General features: G+C 41.7%; 1 protein-coding gene across 1 annotated transcript; it reads right to left on the bottom strand.

Moving 5' to 3' along the window:
- Positions 1 to 6021: 6021 nt before the first annotated feature.
- On the bottom strand, positions 6022 to 16356 carry palmda (palmdelphin a). Its single transcript, XM_070973417.1, has 9 exons — positions 16327 to 16356; positions 11010 to 11055; positions 10725 to 10805; positions 10309 to 10436; positions 10120 to 10234; positions 10019 to 10043; positions 9842 to 9934; positions 8174 to 8334; positions 6022 to 7228 (listed from the first exon to the last, which is right to left on the bottom strand). The coding sequence occupies exons 2-9, from the start codon at positions 11052 to 11054 to the stop codon at positions 6137 to 6139; spliced, it is 1740 nt and encodes a 579-aa protein (XP_070829518.1). The 5' UTR covers position 11055; positions 16327 to 16356; the 3' UTR covers positions 6022 to 6136.
- Between the last annotated feature and the right edge of the window lie 1706 nt (positions 16357 to 18062).

The raw sequence follows: 18062 nt of genomic DNA, 5'->3' as shown, positions 1-18062 counted from the left end.
TCAATTTTGAGACACAGTATACAGTATGAGCTTATTAATACTGCTATTGAACATCGCTGCTCATAGTTCTTTACAACAAAGAAATCATGTGTCAGGTGCTTCACATAAAAAAGACAGAATCAACGTTAAAACGGGTAGAAAATGAATGTAAAATAAGATGCAAGACCAGGCGCAGCCAGTTTCTAGTTTTGGAAGGCAGAAGTAAACAACTCTATGTCAAATGTCACGCCACCACTCCTGTTAGGCATCCCCTTATACTCTCAGGCAGACATGACTTCTCTGTATATATTACAGTGAACAGCTGCTCGACAGATTCTCTTAATCTCATTAACACTTCTATTGTTTAATCATGGGAAGATTCTGTCAGCCCTCCTCTTTTTAACCTCAGTGGAGCATCAGTATTTAAGGCAGATGACATGGTATTGTTAAAATGTTCAACCATGTCATCATAGAGCAGTCATCAGTGTGTGACTCGAATGATCTCATACTATTACAGAACTTCTCTTCAGCCTTGACATCAAGGAGTCTCTTTTGAACCAAATGTCTCCTTTAAGTCTTTAATGTCAATTTGCCATAAAAAAACACACAGTGATGGTCACAAAGAGGTAGTTCTAATAGCGAAACTTTGTCAATATTTAAGCCTGTCGTTATAACCGAGTCCAGTGGCTCAGGATTAATCTATCATATCTAGTGATACCAAGTGTGATCAGCTCTGACGATTCCTGCATGAACACAGATGAAAACCTTGTTGGTGGATACAGTGTGATGATGAGCGCTGATAATTCTGCTTTGAGGTCAAGAGCCAGATATTCAAATGATGTAAATTCACCCTGGTCAAAGTCATTATACGCAAACTGTGTGGAAAAAATGGCTGCAATGCCTCCTCCTGCCCTGTTTTGTCTGTCTGACTGATGGAAAGTATAATTCACAAGACAAGCTAGCCAAGTCTCAACTAAAAAAAATAAAAATAAAAAAATCTTTTCACTTATCAGATCATTAACCAAAAAAAAGTCAGTCAGTTTAGTCATTGATCTGACATTAAATTCTGTGACAGGAGAGCCACTGACTGTGGCTGAACATTGACAGGTTTCAGATTACCACATGGTCCGTGATTGCTGCACTGTGTTTGACTATGCCATCAGCTGTTTAAGATCACTGGTATGTTTACGGAAGCTGCATGGGGTCTGTCTCATTTCTGTTGCGAGTGACGACGTCTGGGGTAATTGTTGTTTAATAGTTGACCAATTTGACTCAGCTTCAGCGTGGCAGCTTTAACGAACTCCTTAATTTGTGATTTGTGGCATTGGATCCCTGACTGGAACATATACATCCTCTGAGTGCCTTGACTGGTGTGGAGCAGCAGGTCCGGTGATGGTGCAGAGGTACAGGCTCTCAGCCTCTGTGTTCTGATCTTCATTCTCGTTTTGGTACAGCATGCAAAAAGCATGACACAGGTTGACCACAGCAACCGGTGATGTTTGGATGTATCCCATGAGGCCTTAAGCGATCTTTACACTTCCAAAAGATGTAGAAATGGTCAATAAACTTTATCTCATGGGTGAGGCATGTTGCTGTCGTCCATGTATTCAGGGCAAGGAGTCTGCTGAATGATTCAGTGCCTTTCCCCAAGGCTGGAAGAGGACCTGATATGAATCCACGTTTTGACTGACAGTTGATCAGTTTCTCCAGTAGCAGGCAAATGTCTTTTTTCAGGACCTCAGAGCCAGTTTTCCTTTGCAGAATGTCAAAAGATCCAACATGAATAATAATGTTTCGGTCACTTGGATGTGTAGAGAGTATGCTGGGCAGCAGCTCTGTTAGCTCTGACAGATGTGACATTCACCGTGAGATTTTCAGTCTTTGCCATTCTTACATACTTGATTATAGAGTCCCCAATCAGTCATTGGGTCATACCTATTTTGCGCTGAGAGTATGCATGGTGGAGTGTGTGCTGGTGCCATCCTCTTTAATTTCTTGCTGTATTTGCCTGGATGCCAGACAACATTTGACCAAGCCCTGGCTGGAGTGGATGCTCTTGGTCTGGTGCTGTGCCAGTAAGAAACATCATTAGGGAAAGCTTGGTGTTAGGACACATCCAGGGCAATGTGTCAGCCAAATCTGTGACAGGATGCTCCACAGTTCAAGTAAGCCTGTCTATAAAAGTCTGTCCATTTTCAGCGACATTTTCAGCGATCACAGATCACAGATTTTGCCATGTTGTCTCCATCCTGATCACTGGTTTCCAGTCACAGATGCAGCAAAAAGTCTTGTGCTGTTTGGAGGTCATGCTTCAGCTGTGCTGAAGTAATAAGAGCGGTGAAAATACGGTGGAAGTCTTCTGTTTCTTTCATAAATTTAAGGCCCAGTGATTAGCCAGGATCCACATGTGGGAACTTTTGGCAGAAAAAAGAAAGATATCAGCAAATGAATGGAAGCCAAGCAGACAACGAGTAGGGGAGGTGCCTGCTTTGTAAGAGAGCAGGAAGTAGTATGTTAGTATCTACGAGAGAGGGTTTAACCCACTTAACATTTTCAAGAATATTTATGCCAAAGTATAAATGAAGTCATAAAAATAAGCATGGTCATTGAGTCTGTGTGGTTGTCTTAAACAGTATTCAGTATATTTTGGTTGCCTATATGCCAAACACCTCTTCATCATTTCTATTTTGTGGAGCATTTTAAATGAAAAGACACACACCATCATATTTATGAGGATGAAGATTAAGACTTTCTTAACCTTGGAAAGAGCAGTTGACAAGAAATCTGCTTCAGGAGCTTTCCACCATGTCACACAGTCTTCATCAGCAGGTGAAGTTTGCTCAGTTGTCTTTGAATTGTATGTGTTCAAACTTGTCATTATTCTGAGCTTACAGTTCATTCTTATTCGACAATTGAAAGTTGACAAAACAAATTCATCGCTGATGAAGACCATGAGATTGCATTGAAAGCTTCAGAACAAATAAATAGACCTTGAGTTGAGACTGCCTGCTCAGTTATACAAAGACTGTCTTTTCACTTTGAGGGGCCTGGAGGTGGTAGTGGTGGCGTTAATGTAGCCTGAGGACTGATTCTGTCCTGCAGCCATAACAATGACAATGGTCCCACTGTATTCAATGACTAATTAATGCTGGCTGTCTGTCCATGCCAATGATACAAGCACTGTTATTAATGTCATTGGACCTGATGCTGTCAACTACAGGATGGGTCCTGTACACACACGCACGCACGCACGCACACACGCACGCATGCACACAAGGTTTTCATCACTTTTGGGGACATTACATAGTCTGACATTCATTTCCTGGAGACATACCCTAACCTTAACGCAAGTCTTCACCCTAATATTTAATGATTTACATTATGGAGACCTGCATTTTGCATTACATTGACTCACATTGACTCACATTGACACACATTGACATTCATTTCCTGGGTACTTACCACAACCATAACCAGTCTTTGCGCACCCTGAAACCTAACCCTAAAATTAAAGTCTTCACACTCCCAAAATGAAGGTAAGTCCCCTTTATATGATTTACATCTACACAACATGAGTAATACGTGTCACACACACATGCATACACAGACACACACTCACAAATGTAATGAGATGACATCAGTGTCAACATGTACTAACACAGACTGATATACAGCATGACTCTGTGGGGGACATCTGAGCTGATTCACATCATACAGGATTAATGTCACACACACACACACACACACACACACACACACACACACACACACACACACACACACACACACACACACACACACACACACAGTGATGTCATGAGGATTAGACCAGCACAGATGCAGAACGAGCTGTTAACATCAATCAGTAACAAAGGTTTATTAGTGTCATCATTATACATGCTCATTATGTGACATATTGGAGGCAAACATATGTACAGTTCAAACATTCAAACTTAGTAGAAAAATGTGGAAAGTATCAGCAGAAAAAACATCCTTAGGATCCTTACAGAGACTTTCTGTCGTGGATTATATGCTTTCTAACATAATTATGACACAGTAGGATGCTTTAATCTGTAAATGATCAAGTCTGCCTTGGCTTTACTGCCATGTGTCACTGAAGTACTAATGTTTTACGTATACATTATGTCACGTGACATAATCACTGATTTTCATTGCCAGTCTGACACTGTGTTGACCCATTTCTATTTTAAAAAAACAAAATAAAACCTGCGTCATACCTCAGACCACATTTAATGAAGATGTCAATTTTTATGCAGTCAAATCAATTATCGTCACACTTGCATACAGTAGTGTGTTATTTGGCTTTCTTCTAGCAGTATTAGTCAGCTGAAATGAATCTGCTATCATTTTTCTGGATACCACTGCGGGTACATGAAACCTACTTTGAAAAGCAGTGTCCTAGAGTATACACCACTACACTACACAAACCCGCAAAAGTGCTTATCTAAAAATACTGTTGAAATACGAATGCCGTATAGCTTTAGCTGAAATAAAGGGTTTTTCATTATCCACAGGTCCACTCTTAATATAGCTGCTCCACTCATTATTATGAACTAGGTCACATCAGCACCTTTCCACCAGCAGAGGGAGCCTCAGCTCAGCAGCTCACTGGAGTCTCAGCTTGTGCACAAGTTCCAGAACTGTATCTGTTTTAGACATTTACAGAGATGCTTCTCATTATTATCTGCTGTATAATCCATTCAGACTATATTGTTCAAAGTTCAATTCTCTGTATAGAGTTAATAATTGACATATTATGCTGTACATATGCATCCATCCATCCATTTTATATACCGCCTATCCCTTTTGGGGTTGCAGGGGTGCTGGAGCCTATCCCAGCTGTCAACGGGTGAGAGACGGGGTACACCCTGGACCGGAATACGACCTTTCCACTGCAACCTTCAGGTCTACAGGAGGCAAAGCCTTGATATCCAAAATGCTAAATATTTGGTTAGAGTATTGCTTTTAAGCTGAATTAATAGGCTTTTCTGTTTTTGCCAAGGGAGGGCAGAGCATCTCCATGACAAGCCAGACCCAACAGCCTTACAAACGTTCCAAAGATGTTGAGGCTAAAATATTAGCAAAGAATTGCATATTTCCACATCCAGCACCACAGAGCAAAACAAGCATTTATTTGGTGCAGTGAATCTGTCCACCTGATGAATGTAAGTCCAATATTCACTCTCTTTTTAGCTCTGTTTTGGCCTCCACCCACTCCTGAGAAAAATATCTCTTTAGCTGCTAAATGCCCCACTATGTTCACCAGCTAGTCTCTAACATTTGGTAGCGGACAGGTAGTGGACAGTGGGTTTATCAAAGCTGATAAAGTGGTGGTGAGACTAAATCATAGAGCTAAAGCTTGAAGTTGAATTCTTAGATGGAACCAAAATAACTAGCTTCAAGAGGCTAAAAACACAGAAGACTTAAAGAGCTACTGATAATTCTGCTTGGGTTCATCACTTCAAGTGACCCCCTTCTCAGTATGTGTATCTATCCATCCATCCATCCATCCATCCATTTTCTGTACCACCTGTCCCTTTCGGGGTTGCGGGGGGGCTGGAGCCTATCCCAGCTGTCAACGGACGAGAGGCGGGGTACACCCTGAACCGGTCGCCAGCCGATCGCAGGGCAACATACAGAGACAGACAACCATTCACACTCACGCTCACACCTAGGGGCAATTTTAGAGTCACCAATTAACCTAATGAGCATGTTTTTGGTCTGTGGGAGGAAGCCAGAGTGCCCAAAGGGAGCCCACGCATGCACGGGAAGAACATGCAAATGTCACACAGAAAGGCCCCGCCCAGGGATTGAACCGGCATGCGCACTGCCTGCTGCGCCATCGTGCAGCCCGTGTATCTATCCATCTAATATAAAAAATGTCAATTATTGGAGCGTCCAGGATGGGTAAAGCTGGATTGATGTTTGAAGCAAAGGATTTACTTGGGTCCTGTCATAGATACATTTGGGTAAGTTTTGATGTTTCAGAATTAGTTTTCACCTGTTGATGGCAGGCATTCCCCACAGTAACTGTTTCACCTGTGACACAGAGCAGTGGTGGGCTTGTTTGCAGTTAGTCTTCGGGCTAGCAGACTGACAGCTGATTAGTGAGTTGGACATGTGTGAGTAAGTTCAGTTAGCAGACAGTGCAGCAGGGTTTGTGTTTTTTTTGTATCTTTCTAATACCTGGTCCCACCCGTCTCTCCGTCCGTCTGTTTCCAAATCCCTCCACACGTGCCATGTTTCCATTGGCTGGACTTCCTGTTGGATAACTAAGCTGGGCATGGCTCTTCTTCTCTTTCATGCTGCTGTCATCACCGTCATCATCGTTGTCCTCAATGATGACCAGCTCTGCCTTCAGGGCGCCCTCAAAGTCCTGACCCTGCCCACTGTCATCCTGTGCCGTCTGGAAGCCCATGAAGATGGCTGTGATTGGCTCAGTGGTCTCCATGGTGTTGAGGATGGTGAAGGGAGTGTTGTCTCCATAAAGGGGGGAGGGCGCTCTGTCACAGTGTGTGGGGTCAGTGTAGAGAGTCGGTGGGTTTCCATCATGGTTGTGATAGGGGGGTGGACTGGGACAGTAAAGTTTGTCATCCTCCACGCTGATGTAATTGCTAAGAGGAATATAATTGGCTGGAGTGTAGCAGAGCTGTGGCTGGTAAGCAGACACTACTTCCTGGTCATGTGATCTGGGAGGAGGACAGCCATTGGCTCTGCCTCCATTTATCATACTATTGCTTCTGAGGATGCCGTTAGCATAGCGACTAGTAGGCCAGTCCTCCTGAACACAGTTTCTCATTTGATACAAACTGTAGTGACGATCTTTCTGGTTGCCAAAGTGATGTCCCAACCCCTTGTGGTTTCCAGCGTGATGACCCTCCCTGAGGTTGCTTTGGTTATTTCTCTCTCTCTGCCTTGTGTAGTCCTGGTGACCACGGTAATGCTCTACCCCTGGTTTTCTCGGCCAGCGTTCCTGAGCGCTGTAGTCTTTCTCTGTCATGTTGTTTCTGACGTGATGGTTATCACAACGCCCTCCCTGGTGTCTGAGGTCACGGCCCTCCACTCGCTCTCGCTCATCTTGGTGGTTGTAAAAGCAATGCTCCTCCCTTCTGCTGTGATTTTGGTGGTAGTTTTGGTGGTTTACTTGGCGATGCACTGTGGCACTTCTCAGCAATTGCTCAACCTCATTGGCTGACAGCTCGGACACACAGCTATGGTCATGTGACCCCTAAAAGTGGAAAGGAATATGGGTCTGTTAGGAGAACACAATGTGAGGTCAATGACATAAGCAGAAAAAGCAAACAATCTTAGGAAAACAAATTAGGGAGGGGCTGCTGCTGGGAATGATAGGAAACACAGTTGACTCTGTCTGTTAAGCTGAGTGAAAGAAACGTACCAATTATCTTCTAATCTATTGTAGTCCTATAGTTTTTATCTCTAAGTCAGAGAAAGTTATTTTACTTTCATCCATCCATCCATTTTCTATGCTGCCTATCCCTTTCGGGGTTGTGGGGGGGCTGGAGCCTATCCAGAGGCGGGGTACACCCTGGACCGGTCGCCAGTCGATTGCAGGGCAACACACAAGACAAACAACCATTCACACTCACACTCACACCTAAGGACAATTTAGAGTCACCAATCAACCTAATGAGCATGTTTTTGGTCTGTGGGAGGAAGCCGGAGTGCCTGGAGAGAACCCACGCATGCACGGGAAGAACATGCAAACTTCACACAGAAAGGCCCCGCCCGGGGATTGAACCGGCAACCTTCTTGCTGTGAGGCATGCGCACTACCTGCTGCGCCGTGCCGTCCTATTTGGCTAATTGCTTCTAGTCCATTTTAGAATGGATTCTAAGGTTATTCTCTTCACTTTTAAAGCACTGCATGGTCTAGCTCCAACATACATTCATGAGCTTGTATGTACCTGCACTCAAAAACTCATTCCAGGCTGGAAACTAAAGGAGACTGTGTATTTGCTGTCAGGGCCCCCAATCTCTGGAACAGTCTTCTTGTTGAAGGGTCTCCCTCAGTGACTTCCTTTAAATCTCTACTAAAAACTCACCTTTATAAACAATTTGTTTTGTTTTGTTTTTTGTGAAGCACTTTGTAACACAATTTTGAAAAGTGCCACACAAATAAAGGTCATCATTATTATTATTTTTAATGATAATACCTCTTGTTGATTCAGGGCATAAACACACTTCCTGCCATCGTCGTAAACCTTGAGTCCAGTGTGTTGGCTTAACTCCTCAGGAGGAACTCTTGCAGTAGACAGCACTGTGCTCTCCCCGGTCAACAGGTTTTTAGTCACATTGATCTCCATGGCGAACAGGGCTGACACACAGGAGGGAGACAGACAGAGTCCATGTTAGCATCAGATAATGTTGGCCAAATCTCATATCTGTATATCTGTACAGTATGTTAACATTAGTCTGAGTTGCTTTGATGATGGGCAATGACCACTGGAACTTCAGCTGCTGCTCCTACAGTGAAGGTTCTTAAAAGAGGCTATTACAATGCTATATCCCCTGCGTTCACTCTATAGTGACATCACAAATGCAGCACTGCACATTCACATCTCTTACACAGCCTGTGGCAGCCTTGCCCGAGTATCATAGCTAAATCATCGTCAAATAAGCCGTGACTATGTTCAAATGTGCACTAGATATCCTGATTAGGCTCAGGTTTTTGGAGAATCCTGGTTTCTGTAAACAACATATGTCTGTTTCAGAAATCTGGATGAGCACTAATCCTCATTTTGAGAAAGCTTAATATGCAAGCTGCAGTACTCAGATGGAAACCAGGATTCTGTGCCCTGTAAATGCCTTATCCAGGGTTCTGATCGCTGCCATGTTAGCAGGGAAGTTAGGAAGTAAGTCAGTTGAGCTTTATTTTGTTGCACTTTTTAAAAACAACAGTTACAAAGTACTTCACACATATGAATAAAAAATAAATAAACAAATAAGGTGAAAATACAATCCAAAATAAAACACAGCACAATGAGAGACAGACCAGACAAAACAAAACCCAGAGTGGAGATCTTCAGAAAGTCTTGCCTCTAAAAACACATTTTTTGAAGTTTCAGCAAATCTGACAGATTAGGGAACCCTAAACCACTGTTTCTCAATTCCGGTCTTCGGGCCCCACTGCCCTGCATGTTTTAGATGTTTCCTGCTCCAACACACCTGATTCAAATGAGTGGCTCGTTATCAGGCCACTGCAGAGCTTGATGACGAACATCTCAAACATGCAGGGCAGGGGGCCGGAGGACCGGAATTGAGAAACACTGCCCTAAACTCTTGACAAGTGACGGTTAGTCAGGAAAACTAAACATAACCACTTATCTTGTAAACACTATAAGAAACTGAAAGTTGGTGATCAACCTTTGGCTGAGGGTACCATGGACAAAATTGGTATGGAAGTGTGGTTATGAACCAGGACTGTCTGGAAGTCTGTCAGAGGGTCTTTGGGGTCATTAGGTGAAGCCTTGTACAGCATCACTACACCTCTCCAGGAAGAAACGATACAAGTTTCTGTTTCTGAGGAGCTGATGATCAATGTTGTCTGCCCCAGGTTTGTAAAATACCTACATCACGTGGTAGGTTGTCTGTGTATCAGTCATATGCAAGCAATGCACAGGAGCAAGGCGCACACTTTCTAGACACAAGTCTAGTATTTGAAAGTAAAATCCAGGTTTTCAGTAGAGCATCATTCAAGGTTCTTTGTCATCAAACTACAAGAGTATGAGTGAACCCTGAACTTGCACATCAAAACCCATAAACTGCTAATAGGTACAATGTGATTTGACTAGCTTTACAGGAATGAATCAAAGTAATCTCACTCTTTCTTGGTGTGTTTGGTTCAGAGTGTTTGTCGGTTGGTGGAGAGAGGGATTCTGGGACATCAGGGATCACTGTGGCCACCTGTAATGGCTCTGTGGGACAGAAAACGCACCTGTTAATATACATTCATCTTTGCTTTTGTTTAAAACATCCTAAAAAAGTACGTCATGACTTACCAGGAACAAAGCTGTCCTGAGCCTCCTGGAAGACAGACAAAAATCAGTAAAGCATCTTAATAGAGGCACAAAAGTGAGACATGGTGACTGTGTGTGTCTACCTTGATTATGTCTTCTGAACTTTTCTCCACAGACCTCAGTCTGTTGAGGATGAAGCTCTCCTTGGTAGAAATCATTGACTCCTCTCTCTCCAGAGACTCCACCTCCATCTCTATCCTGATGGTTCAGAGGATACAGTGCATGTTAGCAACAGGTCATACTGTGTGTCTGTGTTTGTATGTGTTTTGTACCTGTGGATGCTGAGCTGCAGTGCTCTGGTCTGCTGCTGGTCAGACAGAAGGCTCTGCTGCTGTGGGGAGGCTGATGCATTGTGGGAACCTGAGTCCTGCAGCAGCCACTGCTCTCTCAGAGCTTTTTTCTGATGAAGGACAGATCACAGGTTTTATAAAGATCTCTTTGAATGTACCTCAGGTCTACACATATAGCTGTGAAGGTGTCATTTCCTCTGGTTGTTACATAGTTAATGGTGACCACAGTGCCTGTGGAGGTCACAGGAAGAATATGAATATTTGTGGACAGACAGATGGACAGAGTGATTATTCATGCTAATAATAGATAATACCCATCCATCCAATTGGTTTACTACATACCTCATCTGGTGTTATTTAATTAAGAAAATGTGTAAGTGTAAATGAGTGTAGTGGACCTTTAGATGCTGTAGTTTGAGCTTCTCTTGGTCCAGTTCCAGTTTCTTCTGTCTAATGTCTTCCTGAATGTGATGCTTCTCCTGTTACATTAAAGACAGTGAATTTACAGAACAGTTACAGAGATTCCAATAAACTGCAGGTTATAGGTAAAGTCTATGTATGAGTGATGCAGATATACTGTATGTATACAAGTTATTAATGAATGTTTAAGGTTAGTTTACTGTTGCAGATACTATAGGTGTGGCTACAAAACTTTGATGTTGGTGTTTCACTTAAAGCATTACAGTGATGGCCTGCAGCCTCTCTTTCAGCAGGTCAGACTCTTCCATCCTGTTTCAGGACAAACAGGGAGAGAGAGAAGGAGACAAAGAGAGACAATGACAGTGAGGAGAAAGTGGACAAAAAAAGAGAGACACTTGTCAGTCAATGTTAAAACCCCATCCAGAGTACTGCAACAATAATGACAGCTTGTACAACACAAAGCAGCACAAACAGATTTGAGTTGAAAAAAAAAAAAAGGGAAAACACCAGCTTACAGGTGACGGATGATGCAAACTATTTTAGGCTATACTGTGGTATGAGGCACTGGTCCATGCTATGTATTTGTCCCTGTGTACATCAACATTCAATAAACAGCATTGGTATTGGTCTGATAGCGGCATGCCTAACCCAACACGCATTGTGTTTGAAGACAATAAATGTTCTGTTTTCTATTTGCAGTTCAGTCAGTCAGTGTTTGCAGGCATCACTGTTTGATGATTCATTCACACAGATATTAATAGAGCAAAGCGGTTTTAGACATCTGCATAAAGCATCTCAGTTGCATTATAACAGGTCATCTCCACTGCTGGAAACTAGATACGTGGTGCTATTGCTGCAAATAAGATGAAAAAAATCCCATATCAATACAGACCAAAATTACTATGAAATATATTGATCACTGGACATCTGGTGTCATGCAGTGAGGGTTTTATCATCATCATTTTATCATCATCATTTTAGGGAAATTGAATTGTCACCATAAAACTGCTCACTTTTAAATATTCACAAAATCTGCAGAATTCCCAGTAACTGGCACTGTCGTACCAGCACAGCCAATGTACATAACTGCTTCTTTCTCTGCTCTGTCCTACTTCATCTTCCTTCAGCTGCTGGTGTTCCTGTTGTCCCTGCTGCTCCCAGTTCACCTCCACTGACCTTGATCAACTACAGAGGTCATTGTTATTGTTCCAGCTGACTGTTGCTACCTCTGTCTTAGCAGTGTGTCTTCACTCTGCCAGTCTATTAAAATGAGAGACAACTACATGACAGGTCCCCATGATTTACAAGTCTCTCCTGCAACCACAGCTGCTCTAAATTTGTGTAGTGTGTGTGTGTGTGTGTGTGTGTGTGTGTGTGTGTGTGTGTGTGTGTGTGTGTGTGTGTGTGTGTGTGTGTGTGTGTGTGTGTGTGTGGCCTCCTCTTTCTGTCGTCTCTCCCAGACTGGCTGTCTGCCACATACAGTCTCAATCAGTCTTTTGATAATTTTGGAAAGAACCCTGTATCATGTTGTGGCCTAAATCTTTCTACTGACATGTTTAAATGATCATATTTCTAGTCGTACAGTATATATGGTAAATGGCAAATGGACTGTATTTGTACAGTGCTTTTCTAGTCTGACGACCACTCAAAGCACTTATACAACACTAATTCTGCATTCACCCATTCGTACACACATTCGTATGGTGGCTGAGCCATTTGCTCGTTACGAGCACTGCCCAAGGATACTCCGGCATGTGGACTGCCGAGGCCAGAGCTCAAACCACCAACCTTCTAATAGGTGGACGACCGCTCTACCTCCTGAGCCAATCACTGTGATCACAAGCAGTTTTTTATGTGAATTCTTTTAACAAAATGTCTAAAACTGTAACAGTTGCTCTATCAGGCTCCTCCCTAGATGGGGTAGATCTGTGACTTCTTCCTATTCAGAAAATACAGCACTATGGCTTTTTATACACGGTGTCAAACCGTTTATTTATATCCAGTGGGTCAGTGGGCTGCCTGCTGGGAGAGTGATGATGATGCTGGTCCAGCTGTCCACAGTGTTAGGTCATGCTCGTCGTGGTTTTAAATGTTGTTTTTTCCGCATTGTATGTTTCAAATATAAGGAAGAAACAGAAAAAAAATGGAAAAATATATACAGTATATGTAATGACAGTTGTAAGGATCAAATCTTTCTTCAGATCCCACTGTGATTCTGATGAGTATGACTAGGGCTAGTTATTAAACTTCTTGTGTGCCAACTGAATAGTGCATGGCAAGATAATATACATGAATATCTGTCAGCTGCTGAAAACTAGCATTAAATTCTTAATCAGATTCTTGGCTGTGTTTACGTATCTTTTGATCAGCTATTGCCTAGTTTAAATCCTCATTTTGTTAAAGGGGCACTCAATCAAGTTTGCACATGACAGTCAGTTTGTGCATCTTGAGGAACATTGCTCAGCCTGAGAAAATAATATTATAATGTCTTGTGTGGCTCTGGAGGAACTTTGTCAAGTCTGTTAAAACAACTGCTGGTGATGGCATTGGGATTATCTCTGTTTGGGCTTGGGGAATAAAGTTTTCAGGATATGTCAGTCTCTGCTGTATTGGTTCATGTTGCTTGCAAGTGCCCCAACTTTATGCATGTACAATACTAAATATTGCTTTTAGGTTTTTGGGGAGTTATGTCATATTAGAGATTTGGCATTTCAGGAATGACAGGAAAGGAAGGGAAACCCGGGACACTGCTGTTCATGGCCCTCGGCCACCAGGGTGCCTCTGGAGCTACCCTTAAATTTAGCCTAACTTAGTTAGTTTAACTCAGTTAGGCACCTTAACTGGTCTGCAAACCATCTAATAGAGACAGTTCTTCGTAGAACAGCAGAATCAGTCGCCTAAGCAAGTGCCCCATAAACAACATATGTTTATGTTTAAGTAACACAGTAAGTATGACAGGAGTAAAGGTCTCAGTCAGGTGATGTTGCTTTAGAGCAACAAAATCCACATAGGGAGGAGGTCATGTGGATGGATGGATCAACAAAGCATCACACTTTACATGAAGAGCCCACCATGCACTTCCTGTTTCAAACCAACAGTCAACATGACCATGTTGTTCACTGTGTTTATCATTGTAACCATGACAACACAGGTATCCAACCCTTAATGCACTGGTAAGTATGTACAAAACACAAGAAATATAATCAAATACTCATCTCATCCCCTTCACCTCACCACACAGTTTATTAGAAAACAAAGATACGTGTGAAATACACCACTCATTGGGTTAATTTCTTATCCTGCCATGTCAGCTGTATGTATATAGGAAAGGAAGCGGTGTTTAATATAGATGTGGGTCAAGAGAGTTCATAGCAGGGTTCAAGCATGTATAAGAGGGTTTAGGGGGTGGAGGGTATTCTTAGAAAGAAACATGCACATTTACTGCTTCTATTTTCAGGTCACCATTTGCCAAACTCTGAGTGAAAATCCAGGTGGCTGGTGTGAGGCATGTATACCTCTCTACCGCAATGTATCTGATCAGATATTACATCAAAGTTTGATTATGCAGGTATTTTACCTATGCCCACTAAGCCCGTTGCATGTTAGGTCAGCAATATATCCCACTGCTAAACTAACAGTATTGTAACATGTTATTGACCCACTGCCTCAGGTCAGACAAGAGAAAAGGATCTCAGATTAATTTTGCTCCAAGTCATCTGAACAAACCAGTCCATCCACACTGATGGAGAGGGGCTACATGTTATTCTGCCCTAACTCCCTCAAACAAGGCATCCTGCCTGTCAGCCTGAAGCGGGGGTTTAATCTGACCTGCCTCCAGTCACATGGACTGTCCGTCAGACACTTCTCTATTTATCCAGCCAGTTGTCACATCACCTCCAAAATGAAAGAAAAACACATTTGCACCTAGTCTGTCAGTAATCAATTAAGGTGACTTTTTTTTCTAATTTCTGCAAAATTAGAGTATCAACCTGTCAGTCAGTCAGTCAGTCAGGTAACCAGTCAGTAAGACAGTGGGTACGCTGAGCTAATCTGCTCATGAGGCTGCTAATCTGTGTGAGCCATCTGTTTGCCAGCTATACTGTAGACAGAACAACCATGTGGGCTGATCATGTGCTCAATATCTGCAAATTCTCCCACCATTTCCAAATACTACAAAAAAGATAATTTTACAGGGCACTATACTCACATAATGAAAAAAATGTAGTGGAACAGATGGGAAGTAAAGGGCACAGTTGTATCTTTATTCAGATAAATTACATTGATGCATCTATTCCTAAAACATAAACATTAAGCTAGATATAGACACATGTCTTATTTTACTGTGAGTGCAAGACTGAAGCATCCCCAGCATGGAGAAACATCTGACAAGGTAGGGGTTGGGAGGAGTGGTGGTGGTGGTGGTGGTGGTGGTGGTCTTGGATGTGGGGTTAATTGTAATGAGTCAAATCTACAAAGTGAATTTAAGTAAGGAAAATAAGAAAATTACATTAGTAGCATTTTGTCCAGTCAAAACCACGTACCTTCAAAAGCCCAACTTTTAAGAATCAACTTTAGGCTTGGTAACAATGAATTCCTTAAGAAATACAGTGGGCTTCCAAAAACCTTCACCATAGAAGAATCAGCAAATCTGGAGATAATGTTTTTTACCGGACAATGACGCAAGACACTACTGCATGTGTGCAATGACTGCAAACCGCTGTCAAGTGAAGTTACTGAAAGCTGGAAGCTGCACAAAGAAAACTTTGCACTTCATTGAGTAATCAGTCATTTGAAGTTGAGGGATTAACGCACCGGCTCAGAGCCTTCCTCAAGAGCTATAGTACCCTTATGCTAAAGAGTAGTACACAAACTATAAACTAAACTCTGCAAGATATCTGTGTAATACAGTAAGAACTCAAACTGACAAATACATTTATTTCTGGTTTAATAAGGGTGACTAATAAGACAAAAAAAAAAAAAAAAAAAAACAGGACAAAAAAAATTAGAATGTATGTGTATACAAATGTAGATGAAAGTATTTAAGTCAGTGTACTTCTACTGTGCTGCTGTGTAGGGTTAGGGTTGCAGGATCATGCCCCTCCAGGGAGGAGCAGCAGCAAGGAGAAACTGAAGCTTAAACAGAATTAAGGAATTATCTCCACCTCTCCCTGTTTGTCTTTCTGTATCTCTCTTTCAATGGTCAGTTGGTGCACTTAACCACACTGAGTGTGTCAATTTACAACATTTGTCCTGTTTTAAATGAATAAAAAAAATGTCTACACATCTCCAGTAGAAGTGTACTCCTTTGCTGGGCAGTAAGGGACACTAAGCTCAACACCTGCCAACATAAATACCTTTCAAACTCTTGCTGCTAACTTACTGCTATTTTTCACCACCTATTAGCATAAAATATTTAACTATGAAGCAGACTGGAAAACTTGAGTCCTTGATGGCAAAATAATTTAAATAGTAGATGGTAAATCATATTACATATCTACAGAAGTAGAGTACACTTCAGACTTCAGCCCCATTAATAGTTTAAAATAAAAACATGCAGCAAACGGGCTTCAGTTAGCTTACCTGGCAACAGCTACTCCTCTCTCATGCGGGGCTGGTGCCTCTGTCCCGCGGGAAGCACGAGGCCACAAGGCAGCAGGTGCAGGTGGGCGGGGCTACGTGTGCGTATGTGTGTTACAGCTGAATGACAGTTAGCTGTCCCCCTGTAAACCAATAGAAATGAGCTAACCACAAAGTCTACTTCAGTCCTCTGATGGAGCGCTGTGACACATTCAGACAAGATGTGTCAGCTATCCACAGTAATTCCTTAGAAAAAAACAAAACAAACAAACAAACAAACAAAAAAAACAGTTCTCCCACAAAAAGTCATCAGTTCCCATCAGCTCCCAATTCTGGAATTGGTGTGGAATTCTAGCCAAAATCATAAGCTTACAAACATAAAAACTCTACATTTTAATGCTGAACTACAGAAAATTGTATGAAAGGCAGTGAGAATTAAGAGGTTGAAATTGTTTTGAGTCGCTTTTTGACACTTTCATCGTACAAATGAAGGCAAAGTTTATGAGTCAGATTTAAAACCCTCAAGAATCTATCTTCTGAACAACAAAAGCAACAGACTGCAGTTCTTCATTGGTTTTATTGCAGATGTTGAGTCAATTGTTCCATCCAAAATATGTTCTCTTATATAAAATGTTATCTTATGTTATGTTGTCTTAATACGTTGTGTTCTCTTAGCTGCATTTCTAGGAACAACTGATGACTGACTTGAAATGAGTGCTTACTGGGTTATAATAGGTCAGAATTAAATTATATTATTCATTTGATAATTAGAATGACAAAATAATGGTTACATATGCTTTACAATAAACAAAATACTACAATTAATTATACTATATTTAGTATAAATACATGTTGAATACATGGAAATACATTAATTCTTTGTAAGTGGGACTGTTGAATGGCTTCATTCCATAATTGCTCATAAGTAGAGATATTATAATACTTGTGAACTAGATAATCACAGTATCAAATGTTTTATGAGCCCTCAGTTTTAGTCAGACATGATATTTTAATAATCTTTCATGTATTGGCATTGCTCACTGTATCAGTGAGCTGCAGTTAGGTCGATGAGCAGCAGAGGGGGGTCCTGAATCATCTAATGGTAAACCCCTCAGTGAGTGGTCCTCAGCCTTTTCAGTGATCCGTAAATTTACAGTCCTGTAGAAATCAGGAATATTAAGCTGATCTTCATCGATCAGACATGTTCTTTAAGTGACTTCAGTTACTTTATTTGTCTAAGTATCAGGGTTATTGTTATGGTAGTGGCTACATCTGAAATCATGATGTGAAGAATGTAGAATCAAGACAGCAACGAAAAATGTAATTAAACTGTCAACTGCAGTTCTTGTGTAAGCGTCTTCCTAACCAATAACCCGTCTGACACTTTATTTTCAGAATCGGTTTCCTCCCTACTCTTTGTTCCCTGATCCACAGAGCAGAAACTCAAACATCACCAACAAAAAAAGGTCATCACATCACGGGACAAATGATTTCAAACGTTATCTCAGGTGAGCCAAATACTGAAACACCTTGACACACTTTGTATCTATGTGGACATATCATGAAAAGAAATTACTCAAATATTCAGCATGAGTTTGATTAGACACCAGTCAGCCATGACAGCGACATGGCAGCTTGAGTCAAGGTCTTACTCTATAATGACAACATGGATTATTTACATCTGCAGACATAAAACTGCAGCTAATTCAGAAGACACAAATATGTGAGTATACAGTAAA

The sequence above is a fragment of the Chaetodon trifascialis genome, chromosome 11 (genome assembly GCF_039877785.1).
Source record: "Chaetodon trifascialis isolate fChaTrf1 chromosome 11, fChaTrf1.hap1, whole genome shotgun sequence".
Lineage (NCBI taxonomy): Eukaryota > Metazoa > Chordata > Actinopteri > Chaetodontiformes > Chaetodontidae > Chaetodon > Chaetodon trifascialis.
This window is presented reverse-complemented; position numbering and strand designations above follow the sequence as displayed.

Excerpts from the sequence above, each read along its gene's own strand:
- palmda (XM_070973417.1), bottom strand. The coding sequence starts at position 11,054 with ATGGAAGAGTCTGACCTGCTGAAAGAGAGGCTGCAGGCCATCACT. Across the intron at positions 10,235-10,308 it reads CTGCAGCTCAGCATCCACAG|GATAGAGATGGAGGTGGAGT; the intron begins GTACAAAACACA and ends CTGAACCATCAG. Across the intron at positions 8,335-9,841 it reads ACCAAACACACCAAGAAAGA|CCCTGTTCGCCATGGAGATC; the intron begins GTGAGATTACTT and ends CCTGTGTGTCAG.